Source organism: Cetorhinus maximus, chromosome 20, assembly GCF_964194155.1.
Source record: "Cetorhinus maximus chromosome 20, sCetMax3.hap1.1, whole genome shotgun sequence".
Taxonomy (NCBI): Eukaryota; Metazoa; Chordata; class Chondrichthyes; order Lamniformes; family Cetorhinidae; genus Cetorhinus; species Cetorhinus maximus.
Window position 1 is genome coordinate 47,406,652 of NC_135898.1, and position 16,556 is coordinate 47,423,207.

Sequence of the window (16,556 nt, forward strand, 5' to 3'; positions counted from 1 at the left end):
TTAATTTGTTTTGGCTATTTTGGTTCAGATAGATAATTGAGGTAGTATTCAATTGTTCGGTGTATCATTATGTGCATCTGTCAGCTTCTCTGTTCCATGTGCTACTAGTCAAGCCAGGGTATGGGTACAAAGAAAGAGAAATTAAACAGAAAACAATAAGCTGTAAGCATGAGAGAGCACATTTGAAAAATAAAACTCCTGTTCAGACACAGACACTGGTGTATCATCTCTGCATATCTCTGAGGCATAAAGTGCAATAATGGACAGGACTCTGATTACATAACCTTCCTCTCTAAGCAAAAGAAAAATTTTCAACAGGTTTAGTTTACTGTGAAACAAGATACTTCCCTTTTTATCTCCTCCTCCCGGTTTCAAACTCTGTGGTGTCAAGCCCCTAAGTTCACATTTCTGTTCATAATACAGGCCTGACAGAGCAGGGCAGAAGATGACTCAAGTATGGCTGCTGCTGAACAGTCTCAATTACTGAAGCTCATAAACTTAGTGATGCAAATGTCAGCTGCTACTAAGATGGTTCAGGATGGTGATGTTTATTACGAGCGGACATTTTGCTGGATTGTAACGGAGTCGGGGAGACTCCATGAACCTTTAGAAATGGTGGCCAGAACTTGATTCCAGGATTCCCAATCCTATTCTCAAGGTTTTCAATTTTAAGGGTGTGGGCTGGTTTGGGTCACGAACCCGTACCCTGCAATCCCGACGTGGCTCGCTCCATTGCAGGGATAGGCATGTCCTAGTCCTTGCAATTTTCATGGAGTTGGGCCAGTTTTTTAAAGAGCTGTGGTTCACGGCACCTCAGGGGCGTTGTGAAGCACAGGCCTGGGTTTTCGTCTGCAAGACAGGTGCACAGAGTCTGGAGAATTCCCAGCCTGTCCAACCTTTCCTTGTAAGATAACTCCCCCCATCCCAGATATCAACCAAGTGAACTTTCTCTGAACTGTTTCTAACACATTTATATTCTTTTTTAAATAAGGAGATCAAAACTGTACATGGTACTCCAGATGTGGTCTTACCAATGCCCTGTACAACTGTAGCAAAACATCCCTACTTTTCTATTCCATTCCCCTTGCAATAAATGACAACATTCCACTTGCCTTCCTAATCACATACTGTACCTGCTTACTAACTTTTCCTGATTTCATGTACCATGACACCCAGATCCCTCTGTACCTCAGAGTTCTGCAATCTCTCTCAATTTACATAATATGCTGCTTTTCTATTCTTCCTGCCAAAGTGGACAAGTTCACACTTTCCCACATTATACTCCATCTGCCAAATTTTTGCCCACTCATTTAACCTATGTCCCTTTGCAGACTCCTTATGTCCTCTTCACAATTTACTTTCCTACCTACCTTTTTGTCATCAGCAAATTTAGCAACCATTTGGTCCCTTCATTCAAGTCATTGGTATAAATTGTAAATAGTTGAGGCCGGTGAATTGATCACTGTGGCACTCCACTTGTCACATCTTGCCAACCCGAAAAAGACCTATTTATCCCTACTCTCTGATTCTTGTTAGCTAAGCAAACCTCTATCCATGCTATTATCTTACCCCCTATACCATGAGCTCTTATTTTGCATAGTAAACCTTTGATGTGGCACCTTATCAAATGCCTTCTGTAAATCTAAGTACTGCACATCCACAGGTTCCCCTTTATCCACATTGCTTGTTACTTCTTCAAAGAACTATAAATTAGTCAAACATGATTTCCCTTTCACAAAACCATGTTGACTCTGCTCGATTGAATTGAGATTTTTTAAGTGCCTTGCTATAACCTCCTTTAATAGATCCCAGCAATTTCCCTATGACAGATGTTAAGGTAACTGGCCTGTAGTTTCCTGCTTTCTGTCTCCTTCCTTTATTGAATAGAGGAGTCCCATTTGCCATTTTCCAATCTGATGAGAAAATCTGATGCTCTTACCAGGTCTACTCTGTACATTTAAATGGGCAGCTACCTCCATGAACCATGCATACATGAAATGCAAACCACCCCCATTCCCACCCCTGCAAAAATGGGAAGTGCCATTTTCAGGGACGGGACTTATAATCTTCAGGCGCTTCTGCCATTTTCGCCAAAACGGAGAGGCTCTCTGTCATGGCAAAGATCCAGGACATAGTCTGCAGTCTGCATGAGGGAACCTTTTCAATGTTCGAAAGGTCCTCCTCATGCCCTCAAGTCCATGGATGCTCCCTTCCTGCCCCCTGAGGCCCCTCATGCCCCCAAGCCAACAGATGTCCAGTCACCCACCCCCTATGGTCCTCATGTCCACATGCTAGGGATGCTCTCTGACCTATGCAGCCAATTGCACAATACTTATTTACACAAGGTAAAGAGGGTTCAAGTGCTTGCAGTTTCTGCTATTGATACTTTAAAGGGTCTGAATAATTGCCTATAGTAAATATGAGGTTTTTTTAAGAAAATAGAAAGTTATTGATGAATGACTATTTTTAAAAAGTTTTTTTTTCACGCATTGTTTTGTCTCTATGGGGTCCATTGCTTCTATACAGTGTATAGCGGATGAATGGACATGTAAGCGCCATAGCTTAGCATGGGGGGCATGAGGGGCCATAGGGGTGTGGGGTGGGTTTACCTTGGCCTGGGGGGCATTGGAGGAGAGGGGCATACCCTTGCCTGGGGGTCCTGAGGAACCATAGGCAACGGGTGGGGGGCATGGGGAGTGCGGGAGAGGTGAGGGTTAGACAGCCTTACCTTTTTCACTATAACAGAGACAAAGTCCCACAGCATCGAGGCGGGCCTTTTAAACAGCCCCCCTCAGCACCTGGTAGCCCCTGTGGCTGCCTCCAAACACTTTCCTGGGTCAGCTGGCTCGACTGCAGCCTGCCCCTACCCCGCCAATGAAAATCCCATCTTTGTAGGCACTTTCTCCCAAGGCAGGCAGGCCAAGTCAGGAAAACTTCCTGACTCTTGTTTCCTGCCTCAAGGATGAAAATCTAGCCCAATATTTGCCAACCACCTGCCCTGCTGTTACTAAAGAAGCTGCATGAGTGCAGCAAGATCCTTAAGGATTTAATATGAATTTCTGATTATCCTTGATAGAACCTTAAAATTATAGCAATAGATTTAAGAATGCAAACCCATTGATGATAGTTTCTTTTATATACACTTTAAATCAAACCAGATCATTCTGAATCAATTATTTTGTGACTAGACCCATGTTTGTTGTGGGAAACAGCGAACTGTGCTGGTTACCTCTTCCAGATGCCTTAATTGATGTCATTGACTCCCCAGGGCTCATTCTGTTAGATTTCCTGTTGGGTTTCACTTTGCCTCTACTTGATCCTGTTGCATTTAAAGTCGAAAGGCCTGTTCCCATTAAAAAGAGGAAAGGGTCAACACTAAAGAGTTCACATTTTTCCAAAGATAATTTTTTTGATGTATATTTTAAGCTACTTGCGCCATTGCCCAGCAGCCTATGTGAAAATGTTGTTTCTTGCTGGGTTTCTTTATGTAATACTGTCGCATCAATGACTGGTACAGGAAAACAACTGTAGGTAGCCAAATCCATTCGTTTTCATCCTAGTATATGTGCAGGGTTCCATTTTATTTCTCTATCTTCAATGACAAAAACAGTGAAATAAAATCCCCAGTGATGTGCCATTATAGATGAGGTTAGGTTTCATTGAAGTGAACACTCACTCATACCTACAAGCATTAAATATGGAAATTTGAAGGCTTTTCGCATAGATCTGAGGCAAGTACAACTGGGAACATTGTTAATCAATTGGTGACAGTGTAACTGTAGTGTGACTCCATTAATCTAATCCTCAACTTGTGCCTTGTACCGGAAAGTATTGGGCCAGATTTTGTGGTTAAAAATAATAGTGAGGCTAATGGTGCTCACTATTATTTATGTGCAATTCAATTAATATGGAATTGAAAAAAAGCTAGTCTCAGTATTGGTGACTCTGAAACTATCATCGATTGATGCAAAAACCCATCTGATTCACTAATGTCCTTTAGGGAAGGAAATCTGCCATCCTTGCCTGGTCTGGCCTAAATCCCACAGCAATGCAGTAGGCTTTTAACTGCCATCTGAAGTGGCCTAGCAAGCCGCTCAGTTCAAAGGCAATTAGGGATGGGCAACAAATGCTGGCCTTGCCAGCAATGCCCACATCCCATGGAATGAAGAAAAATTGGACAGCAACTTCTGTGGAGAGCACATGGTCAGTTGAACATGGAAACCTGAAAGCTGCTGTCTGAGGTGCCCTGTTCCTCCAAAAGCTTACCGACAGGGCATCTCATCATCTGATCCATCATTGAAATACACTGAATGCCATGAAGCTTCTATGCTTAGCTCATAGGTAAGGTTAGGGATTATTGATTCCAATCTAAGTACCCTTTAATGGTACTTACTGAAAAAACAACTTTTCTGGCACTGACAAATAACTTTCTCAAGTGTGCAGTCTCATTCTTTCAGCTTTTAATAATTATTGGAGTTTTTTTTTAAAAGTAGGAAAAAAATGTGATTTTTTTTTAAAAGCTTTTTCTTTCTGTCACTCTTCTCTCTCTCTCTTGATCCAATCTTTCTTTCCTTATCTTTATTTCAATTTCTGTACCTTTTGACATTGGATCTATTATTTTAACTGACACCTCCTGGTTCAGACTCTGCACTATCCATTTATAACTCTACAATCTAATCAGTTAAGGATATATACTGGACTGAATTTTACTGTGGGTTTCAGAAACCCCAACATCAAAGCAAAATGGGGGTCCTGAGCTCACACTTGTCGGCACCAGATTTTACCGCAGGTGGCGAGCCTGTCATCCAATTAAGCATGGTGGGAAGGCTCCCCATGATGTCAGCCCAATCAGAGGACTGCCAGCTCTGAAACCTCAACAGCACCACCAGGCGAGGCAGTCACTGCTGAGGAATGAATAATGCAGGCACCTCCAGGTAACCAAATCAAAAATGAACAATTCAGAGTGTCGAGGGTCAGAGGAGAAACCCCTCTAGGAAGACTCTTCCTTGGAGCAGGCTGTCTATCCACTTCGCAGCCTGCCGCTGGGACACTTGCCCAGCAGCACAACTGCGTTGGCGAGCTGCGTTGGAACAGCTTCCACTATTGTACCAACCCCTGTTTTGCAGCCCGCCATCCAGTAGCCAGTAGAAATCTGCCCATTGTTGCTTGCCTTGTTCACACAAGTCCAAGATTCCTTGTAGAGAACATTACACTGTTCATTATTTGGCTGACAACAATTTGCCATGTAAAAGCCAACAGACTGTTGCAAGTGTAATGAATGGCTGTCACTCTTTGTTCTCCATTCAAAGTTGAAATCTGCTTCATAGCTTTCAGTTTACCTCACCCACCTAAATAAGGTTTTGTGTCTGGTGCAGCAGCTTACACAATCACTCCTCAGGAGTTCAAGATGTGCAACAGTCACGTGCACCAGTAGGTCAGAATGAGCTACCCTGTGAACAAGGAGTCCTGGATAAGTTAACATTTTGTGTTCTGAGATTTCACTATGTGCCAGTGTCTAGTGTACTGAGAGCCCTGGGTTTACTAGTAAGGCTGGCTGGGAATGTGCATGATTCTTGTTCACTGGAAGACATGTTTGTGTCTCCTGCACTAGAGCTTGGGAACTATATTTATCAAACATTTCAGTATATATATTTTTTAAACTCGTAACTTTCTCATGCAGATTATTATGTAAATCCACCTGATTTTTCAGAAATAATCATTATTAACATCATCTTTATTTTGGGCCAATTGGAGGTAATGCTCAGGACTATTATATCTGTTCAACCTCCGACATATCCCCAGCTTACATTCTCCTGCTGATTTGTGTATCATAAATAGACCCTCCCTTATCAGAATTCAAGTGGCTCGCACTTTTATATTAGCCGCTTGTTCATTCAAGGACTAGTAATTTCTGATGATACCAGTGAATGAAACCACCACCTACAAAGGTTACTGGATAGACAGAAATGTATAACAAGCTGCCTATAAGGAGTCTCTAAATAAGATGCACCAAAGTGTGCTAACCTGTGAATTTAACAGCCTGACAATAGATGACGAGGTCTGAGAGTTCGGGTGCTATCTGTCTGCTCTCCTTTTTGTTTTGGGGCAGGTAGAACTCTTCACCCAATTCCATGTCGTAAACCTGGGAATTAAGCAAGCAACAAATAACACGTGACAGCTCACCGCTGCTGCTCCAAGTATGGTAGCAATGCCTCAGTTGAATATTTAGTAGGAATCATTCACCAAATAAGTAAAAGAAAGACCTACATTTATATAGTGCCTTTCACGACCTCAGGACATCCCAAGATGCTTTACAGCCAATGAAGTACTTTAGAAGTGTAGTCACTTCAGTAGGAAATGTGGCAACTAATTTGTGCACAGTAAGAACAGCAGTGAAATAATAACTAGTTTTTATTTTTAAGTGATGTTGGTTCAGGGATAAATATTGGTCAGGACACTGGGGAGAACTGCCCTGCCCCTCTTCAACTGGTGCCATAGGATTTAACTCCACTTTTGAGGGCCGACAAAGATTTGGTTTAAATTTTCATCCAAAAGATAGGATTTTAATGGTCATGATGTGGTGGTGAGGCTGTCCATTGGACTGAAAAACCAATGGCAACCCTGGAGTGGTTATTTCCGGGAGGCCTTTGTAGGATTCAACCCCCAGCCGAGCATCTCCCTGGTCAGAGTCAGGCTCTGAGTCGCCGGGAACAATGGCCACTAACGGTACTGCAGCTGCACCATGGATCACCCATCATCAGAGCCTCAGGACAAAGGTGAGCAGGATAGGTTTGCTGAGGCCAGTCAGAGGTGCCCTGATGAGGGTTGGGAGGTGGGGGGGGAGGAGGAGGGGGGGGGGGGGGGGGGGGGGGGGGGCAAGGGGGTAGATTTAAAGGACGGGGGGGGGGGGGCGGGTTGATTTAAAAGGCGAGGGGTGGTCTCACTCTCGATCCCTCTGGCAGGCACCGCTTAAGGGCCTTAATTGGCCTCCGGGCAGGAAGACTGCCCTCGAGCCTTTGCACCCTGAACTAAATCGGAGGGAGGTAGTGAGACTTGAACTTCTCTCAGAGGCAGAAGTGCTACCACATACCACAGATGACAATTGATGCATTTGTATGATATCCCTCTGCCTGCTATTTACCAATTTAAAACAAATGGGTTAATTTTAAAAAAGCAATGTCATACAGAGCCATTAAGCACTTTCTACTATCAGTAATTTCTACCCTTCATTTTATTTGCTTCAAGCCCCATTAAACCTCATCGGAGCCCAGCAACTCCTGCACAGTGTTATTACAGTCTTATATCGTTGTGCAGTTGTTTTTGTCAGCAAGAGAGAAAAGAGCATCATTAAACGTGACTTCCAAATATAGAAATATAAATGTCTCATTTCTCACAATAAATCTTTTCTGCTTTGTCTTTTCTTTGCTGTGTAACACTGCATCAGTCGATATTTTCTTAATTCTCCGTGGAGTTTCTTCTGTGTACTCAAAGTGGTATTTATCACTCGATGGTTTGTTTTCGGGCCTGTCATCAAGGATATTGTCTAGAAAGGAAAGAACAGGCACTTATGGGATAATTTTACATTACTTAGAGTGTTTTCTAAGCAGCAGTGTGATTTGAGCAGATTGCTCTTAAGTATAAAAGATGCAACGATATTTGCAGCATATGGCAATTGATGTGAAGTTACTCTTAGAAATAATCAAAGTTTCCATGCGCTTATCTTGGACAGCTGTTCTCAGTCAGTCAGTGGACAAGCAGGTATGTTGACAACGGCTGTGCAATATATATTTTGTGAAAATTACAATTATTTAAAAGAGTTAGTTCCCATTATTCGACTTACAAATATTGTAATTCTACCTGATAGAATACCCAATTCTACCCAATAGAATAGAAAACATGTTTTTCTTAAGAGTTAGTTCCCATTATTCGACTTACAAATATTGTAATTCTACCTGATAGAATACCCAATTCTACCCAACAGAATAGAAAACATGTTTTTCTTAATTCTTTCACAGGATGTGGGAGTTGCTGGCTGGGCCAGCATTTGTTGACCATCCCTAATTGCCCTTGAGAAGGTGGTGGTGAGATGCATTCTTGAACCGCTACAGTCCATGTGGTGTAGGTACACCCACAGTGCTGTTAGGAAGGGAGTTCCAGGGTTTTGACCCAGCAACAGTGAAGGAACAGAGATAAAGTTCCGAGTCAGGATGGTATGTGGCTTGGAGGGGAACTTACAGGTAGTCGTGTTCCCATGCACCTGCTGCCCATGTCCTTCTTGGTGGTAGAGGTCGTGGGTTTGGAAGGTTCTGTTAAAGGACCCTTAGTGAGTTTCTGCAATGCATCTTGTAGATGGTACACACTGCTGTCACTGTGCGTCAGTGATGGAGGGAGTGAATGTGAAGGTAGTGGATGGGGTGTCAATCAAGCGGGCTGCTTTGTTCTGGGTGGTGCCAAGCTTCTTCAGTGTTGTTGGAGCAGCACTCATCCAGGCAAGTGGAGAGTATTAGCTTGTGTTTTGTAGATGGTGGACAGGCTTTGAGGAGTCAGGGGCTAAGTTACTCTCTGCAAAATTCCCAGCCACTGACCTGCTCTTGTAGCCTCAGTATTTATATGATTGGTCTAGTTCAGTTTCTGGTCATTGGTAAGCCCCAGGATATTGATAGTGGGGGATTCAGCAATGGATGCCTTTCAATTCAAAGTAAATGGAGTAACAATCTTGCATCTGAAGGGTCAGGATGGTGTGGGGTGTCGGTGGGGTGCAGTGGGGATGGGAGGATGATGCTAAGCAAGCTACAGCTGTAAAGACTACAGTTCATCCCACTTCCAGAGGTGCAGGGTCAAAGCACAGAGTACTTACGCCACATGGACTGCAGCGATTCAAGAAGGCAGCTCAATACCACCTTCTCAGGGACGATTAGTACTGGGTCAGAATTGATAAGCATGCTATCACATCTGTTATTCAAGCTATTTTGGCAGAAGGTGCCATTGGCTCAACTCAGTATACAAAACATTCCTTTAAAGCATTGTTTTGTTCAACCCACTACTTCATTCCCAGACAAAATCCATCAAAAGTTTACTATTTAGGTACAATGTGAAGTAATACTGCTGTTAAAAACTGCAGTAAAACTGTTAGCACACAACAGATGTCTTATGTTCTACACGGGTAATCTCACAATGTGCTGCATTAAACTTTCAAGTGTTAGACAGTATTAACTTTATTGTTCCATTTGTTCATTTCACGCCTGCCACATAATGACAATAAAACAGGTTTTCTGTTTCAAAACAAATGAGTCCATATAGAGCAGAAAGAATTGCTGAGGTTTCATCATGAGGTTTTTTGACCAACTTTCCCCCTCCTTCCCTCAGGATGTTCAGCTAAGCAAGGTCCCTCCAGTATCTAGCCCACATCACCATTCACCATGCGTGATTCTAGACAGTTGACAGTTCTGTTAAAAGTTCATCAACTTGAAGTGTTAATTTTGTTTCTGTCACCACTGATGCTGCCTGGCCTGCTGAGTGTTTCCAGTATTTTCTTTTTATATTTTAGTTTTCTGCATCTGCAGTATTTTGCTTTTGTTCGAGTTTTACTGTGCTATTTGACTATGGGAATATCACAACCCAGTCCAGTGCAGCCTCACTTAATGCCCATACACAGACACTCTTCAGGAAAGACGACTGTATGTTATGCAGTTTCCCCTTGTCCTCCATAGCACAAACTTTCCAGGTTAGCACATTATCAGTTACTCAGTAACTACCAGCCATCTATATCTCCTTTACTGTATGAGGCTAATACTTTGTGCCTTTTTAACTGCTTTCTAAACCTGTCCTGCCACCTTCAAGGATTTGTGCACATATACTCCCGGTCCCTCTTTTTCTACACCCGAGAACTGTACCCTTTACCTTGTATTGCCTCTCCTTGTTCTCCCTAACAAAATGTATCCCTTCACACTGCTCTGTATTAAATTTCATCTTCCACATGTCTGTCTGTTCCAGTAGCCTGTCTGTGTCCTTTTGAAGTCTATCATATCTTCCTCTTAGTTCAAAATACTTTTGTGTCATTTCCAAATTTTGAAATTGAGCCCTGTACATCTAAATCTATGTCATTAATTTATATCAAGAAAAGCATTGGCTCTAGTATCGATTCCTGGGAAACCCCACTATATACGTACCTCCAGTCCAAAAAAAAATTCACCACTACTCATTCTTTCCTGTCACTCAACTAACTTCATATCTACACTTCCACTGTCACAGAATCAAACAGTGCAGAAGAGGCCCTTCGGCCCATCGAGTCTGCACCGACACATGAGAAACACCTGACCTACCTACCTAATCCCATTTACCAGCACTTGGCCCATAGCCTTGATTATGACATGCCAGATACTTTTTAAAGGATGTGAGGCAACCCGCCTCCAAGACCCTCCCAGGCAGTGCATTCCAGACCGTCACCACCCTCTGGGTAAAAAGGTTTTTCCTCACATCCCCCCTAAACCTCCTGCCCCTCACCTTGAACTTATGTCCCCTTGTGGCTGACCCTTCAACTAAGCTGCTCCCTATCCACCCTGTCCATGCCCCTCATAATCTTGTACACCTCGATCAGGTCGCCCCTCAGTCTTCTCTGCTCCAACGAAAACAACCCAAGTCTATTCAACCTCTCTTCATAACTTAAATGTTTCATCCCAGGAAACATTCTGGTGAATCTCCTCTGCACCCCCATCCATCACATCCATTTAATTCTACGAGCTTCAACTTTACTGGCAGAAGTATTATGTGGTACTTTATCAAATGCTTTTTGGAAACCCATATATACCGCATCAACCACATTACTCTCATCAACCCTTTCTGTTAGTTCTTCAAAATACTCAATCAAATTAATTTGCCCTTAATTAATCCTTGCTGTATTGCCTTAATTAATCCACACTTGTCCTGGTGACTATTCATTTTGTCCTTGATTAATGTTTCTATAAGTTTTCCCGATACTGAGGTTAAACTATCTGCCCGGAAATGCTTAGTTTATCCTTACACCATTTTTTGAACAAGTGTGTAACATTTGTAATTCTCCAGTCCTCTGGAACCACCACTGTACCTAAGGAGGGTTGGATGATTATGACCAATGCCTCCACAATTTCCACATTTAATCCCCTCAGTATTCTCAGATGCATCCCACCCAGTCCTGATTACTTCTCAACTTTAATTAAAGGCAGCCTTTCTAATAACTCCTCTTTATTAATCTTTCACCTCTCCAGTATCTCAATTTCCTCCTCTTTCACTATGAGTTTGGATGCATCTTCTTCCTTGGTAAAGGCAGATGGAAAGGACTCATCTAGTGTCTCAGCTATGCCCTCTGCTTCGATGAATAGATATCTTTTTTTGGTCCCAACCCTCCTCTCACTGCCTGTTTACTATTTACATGTCTATAGAAAACTTTTCGATTCCCTTTATGTAAGCTGCCAATTACTTCTCATACTCCCTCTTTGCCTCGCATTTCCTTTTTCACTTCCCCTCCAGGCTCTCTATATTCAGCCTGCTTCTCAGTTGTGTTATCAATCTGATACCTGTCATACACATCTCTTTTCAGCTTCATCTTACTCTCTATCTCTTTCATCATCCAAGGAGGTCTGGCAATTAGGGGTGGGAAATAAATGCTGGCCTAGCCAGCAACGCCCATATCCCATGAACGAATAAAAAAATAATTTTGACAATGAAGGAAAGGTGATATAGTTTCAAGTCAAAATGGTCCATGGCTTGGAGGGGAACTTGCAGTGGTAGTGTTCTCATGCATCTGCCGCCCTTGTCCTTCTAGATGGCAGATATTGCAGGTTTGGAAGGTGCTGTCAAAGAGCCTTGGTGAGTTGCTGCAATGCTTTTTGTAGAAGGTACACACTGTTGCCACTGTGCATCAGTGGTGAAGGTAGTGAATGTTTAAGGTGGTGGATGGGGTGTCAATCAAGTGGAATGCTTTGTCTTCGATGACATTGAGCTTCTTGAGTGTTGGAGCCATACTCATCCAGGCAAGTGGAGAGTATTACATCACACTTCTGACTTGTGCCTTGTAGATGGTGGACAAGCTTTAGGGAGTCAGGAGGTGAGTTACTCTCCACAGAATTCCCAGCCTCTGACCTGCTCTTGTAGTCACAGTGTTTATATGGCTGATCCAGTTCAGTTTCTCATCAGTGGTAGCCCTCACACTGTTGATAGTGGGGAATTCAATGATGGTAATGCAATTAAATGTCAAGGGGTGATGGTTAGATTTAATCTTGTTGGAGATAGTCATTTTCTGGCGCTTGTGTGACATAAATGCTACCCGCCACTCATCAGCCCAAGCCTGAATATTGTCTAGGCCTTGCAGCATATGGGCACAGACTGCTTCAGTGCCTGAGGAGTTGTGAATGGTGCTGAACATCATGCGAACATCCCCACTTCTGACGTTATGATGGGGGAGGAATGTCATTGATGAAGCAGCTGAAGATGGTTGGGCCTAGGACACTACCCTGCGGAACTCCAGCAGTGATATCCTGCAACTGCGATGATTGAAATCCACAACCACAACCATCTTCCTTTGTGCTAGGTATGACTCCAACCAGCAGAGAATTTTCCCCCAATTCCTATTGACTCCAGTTTTGCTATGGCTCCCAGATGTCACACTCATTCTACTGCCTTGATGTCAAGGACAGTCACTCTCACCTCACGAGTTCAGCTCTTTTGTCCATGTTTGGACCAAGGCTGTAATGAGGTCAGGAGATGAATGGCCCTGGCGGAACCCAAACTGAGCAGGTTATTGCTGAGCAAGTGCCGCTTGATGGCGCTCAGTAAGGCTGGGTGAAGGGGGAGACAAGTGGAGTGAGGGGTTGAGAGTGGGCTAGCAGTGTCCACAGCATGAATGCAGACAGAACAGTCCTGTTCCTTCAGACTTCACATTAAGGACCACTGGATACGCCACTCTAGAACCTGAAAAACTAGTTGGAGCTTCTGCAGCATAAGACTAGTCTTAATATGTTTCCTGAAAATGGGTGCAGAATTCTCATATCGATATTAAAATGAGACTTTCACTCATTTCAGGCAGATACCAAGGCCAACTGATTTAGCAGTGCCCAAAACACAGGGGCACATCTGGCACAGGGCATTGCTTGGCCAAACTCAAGATGACTGCACCCTCAGTCTGCCTGTGAAACAGCGATGTTCAACTTGGGCCCCTTCATATTTTTAATTTCATGATTGGTGGTTTTCATTTTTGCTTATTGCATGACTGATTCCTACCCGGCAAAATGTGATCTGTTGCTGTTTTAGCAATATGCAATTTGAGCGAAATGAGCACGCAAGTGTGCACATGAAACTTGGCACCTGCCGATGTAGACAGGATATGATACCTGAAGGGCAAAGAACAAAGTCAAAACCATGGTTGCCCATGACAAGTTAAGTGATGCACTGGTTTACAACGAAAGAATTGATATACCGCCTAATGCACAACACGCTATTTTGCCAAGGGGGAGCTGTACCCCTTTAAGCATTCACAGTCTTAACTGTTGGAAAGTAAACACAGGCTGACACAGTCATGTTGCTTTGTCAGACAATTTTGTGGATTAGAATGTGATTGCTCAGTATCCAGCAGCAGTGCAGGGCAGCCAGCATTTTAAAGTTACTCTGCGTCCGTAACAAAGTATGGCATCTGCAAAGTGATGTTTGGATGTGCTCAATCTACTGCTTTAACTTTTCTTTCTGCAAGTATTGTGGGTAAGAGCAGCCTATTCATCTGAGGAAAGGAAAACATTTGGATAACAGTTCTAATGGAAAACTTCCTTCGCTGGCACTGTTGGTGACAGAATGATTAATGTTGTGAATATACTGCCAACAATGTGCCAACTGAAATATTTATGTACAGCGGCTACGTTATTCTATGTCTGATTCAGTAAAATCCATTTCAGTATCATTCCTGGCCCAAACATATGGCGATCAAAGAGGAGCAGAATATCTGTCACTGACTTCAGATGAAAAACAGAAACAGAAAATAGTAAGCTGAACACAAAAATGTAAAGAAAATTAGAACTTTACAATAATCAGACAGCTTTTTATCTATTACGCACAAAACATCAGGGAAGTAACCACAGAAGGGAAGATATTAATAAGCTGCTCACATGACATGCACACAGGATAGATTTGCGGTAATTATGTCACTATCATTGGCCATTTGGTCTGGACATTACCAAATTTTAATAATGTAGGTCTATAAATAAATAAATAAACCAGCAGCATTCTGCATTACAAAAATATTAGGCAATACACAATGGTTTCACCTTGCAATGCAGACAACCTGGCAAGATAACCGTCTGGTAACTATTCCCATATATCCATTCTTATTCTCTATACCAATGTAATATCAGTCAATCAAAAGCTTCAAGATGATCAGCACTTCTGCTATTCGCTACCAGGAGGCAGCATTTACAGTATGGGCAAGGCCACACAGACTGTCACTATTTACATCAGTGCGCACAGGGCCTCTCTTCATTTCCAAGGTAAGATGTGACACAGGGATTCTAGTAACAGGCTCACCAATCACAACCATCATAAATAAAAACAGAAAATGCTGGAAACATTCAGCAGATCAGGCAGCATCTATGGGGGAAAGGAACAATGTTAATGGGCAGAATCTTTCTGGCGTCCAAGGACCTAGATGAGCTGCCCACTGAATGGAGGTGGAGAGCCAATTACTATATCTAAGGCAAAAACAGAATTACCTGGAAAAACTCAGCAGGTCTGGCAGCATCGGCGGAGAAGAAAAGAGTTGACATTTCGAGTCCTCATGACCCTTCAACAGAACTCTTTTCTTCTCCGCCGATGCTGCCAGACCTGCTGAGTTTTTCCAGGTAATTCTGTTTTTGTTTTGGATTTCCAGCATCCGCAGTAGTTTTTTGTTTTTATCACTAGATCTAAGTCCCTGATTTAGAAGTGTTTGGCTGGTGAGAGTCAAGAAGTAAATGGGCAGGCGTTGCATCTCTTGTGCTTGCATGGAAAAGCACATGTGGGAAGGGAAGGGGGTTGGGGTAATTAAGGAATGGGCCAGAGTGTTGCGGAGGGAGCAGTTCCTTCAGATTGCTGAAAGGGGAGGAGCAGATGTGTTCAGTGGTGCCAGCATGCTGGAGGTGGCAGAAATAGTGGAGAATGATCCGTCCAAGGCCCCAAACATTCCTTCCAGGTGAAAATGTGCATGTACTTCTTTCACTTTAGTATACTGTATTTGCTCACAACGCGGCCTGCTCTACAATGGGGACACCAAATGTATTTTGGGTGACTACTTTGCAGGACACCTCCATTCAGCTCATAATTATAATTCTGAGCCTCTGGTGACCTGTCATTTTAATTCTCCACCTTAGTGATCGTCTCGTGCAGTGTTCCAATGAGGCTCAATACAAGTTTGACGAAGACCACCTCTCATCTTTTGATTGGGTACTTTACAGCCTTCCAAGCTCAACATTCAGTTCAATGATTTCTGACCATAATCTCTGCCCCCATTTAGTTTCCATTCTCTCTGTAGGTTTTGGTTTTACTCTCTTGTTTTTCTCTCGGGTTTTCTGACATCAGTAGTCCATCATTCTACCATTCATACCTCCTCTAGGTCGATCTTCTGTGTCCCATTATCACTCCGACTTTGCAACACCAACACTGCTGACATTTAATCTCTCCTGTCTTCAGCCCTATCGCAGGTCTTTCTTATCCTCTTATTCCAACTCTTCCCTCTTTCACCAGCTCAAAATCTATAACATATCTAGCTTTTCCCAGTTCTGGTGAAAGCCCAGAGATCTGAAAGGTTAACCACAGACGCTGCCTCTCCTGCTGAGTATTTCCAGAATTTTCCTGTTTTTATTTCAGATTGCCAGCATCCACAGTATTTTGCTTTTGGATCAGATCTAGCAAACCCGGGGAGAGGCTGGACTGGAGGATCAATTCCCCAATTATATTACCTTCAAAATGGTAAAGTATCTCCAAAATGGGAGATGCTACATCAAATTTGCATTTGGTAATACAGAAGTATTAATGATAATATTGATGGCAAACCCACTCCAGCCTTCCCATCCCCACAGTGCAGCACTTAGAGTATCTTTGACATTAATTAGTGGCAAAACTGGGGCTTTTACCTTCTTGGTCATTCACAGCAGGACAGAAGGAAGCAATAAGGGCATCAGCTACAGGAGAAGAAAATAAGACAGAAAGGGAATAAGAGCAAAGAATCAGAAATTAGTTGGCACAATGAGTTTAAGCAAGATTAAATATTAGTCAAACTGCAGAAAAAATGAGTAACTGCTGAAGAAAAACAACAACAACTTGTATTTATGTAGTGCTTTTAACATGGTAAAAGGTCCCAAAAGCTCACCACAGGAACATCAACAAACAAAATTGGACAGCTGGTGAGCCACATAAGGAGATATTAGGGCCGACGACCAAAGGATTGGCCTAAGATTAGGTATTGAAGAACATCTTGAAGGAGGAAAAGAGACAGAGAGGTTTAGGGAGGGGATTCCGGAGCTTAGGACCTTGGCAGCTAAAAGCATGGGCGCCAATGGTGA

The 16,556-nt window shown here is 42.9% G+C and overlaps 1 protein-coding gene across 2 annotated transcripts in view; it reads right to left on the reverse strand.

Annotated features, from left to right (window-relative positions):
• Positions 1 to 16,556, reverse strand: part of plce1 (phospholipase C, epsilon 1) — a 368,859-nt gene that overhangs the window by 40,230 nt on the left and 312,073 nt on the right. For both annotated transcript variants that reach the window (XM_078566023.1, XM_078566021.1), the window contains 3 exons: positions 7,395 to 7,543; positions 6,025 to 6,142; positions 3,230 to 3,343 (listed from right to left, as the gene is read on the reverse strand). In XM_078566023.1, the coding sequence (XP_078422149.1) occupies positions 3,230 to 3,343; positions 6,025 to 6,142; positions 7,395 to 7,543 (381 nt within the window). The remainder of the gene's footprint in view (positions 1 to 3,229; positions 3,344 to 6,024; positions 6,143 to 7,394; positions 7,544 to 16,556) is intronic.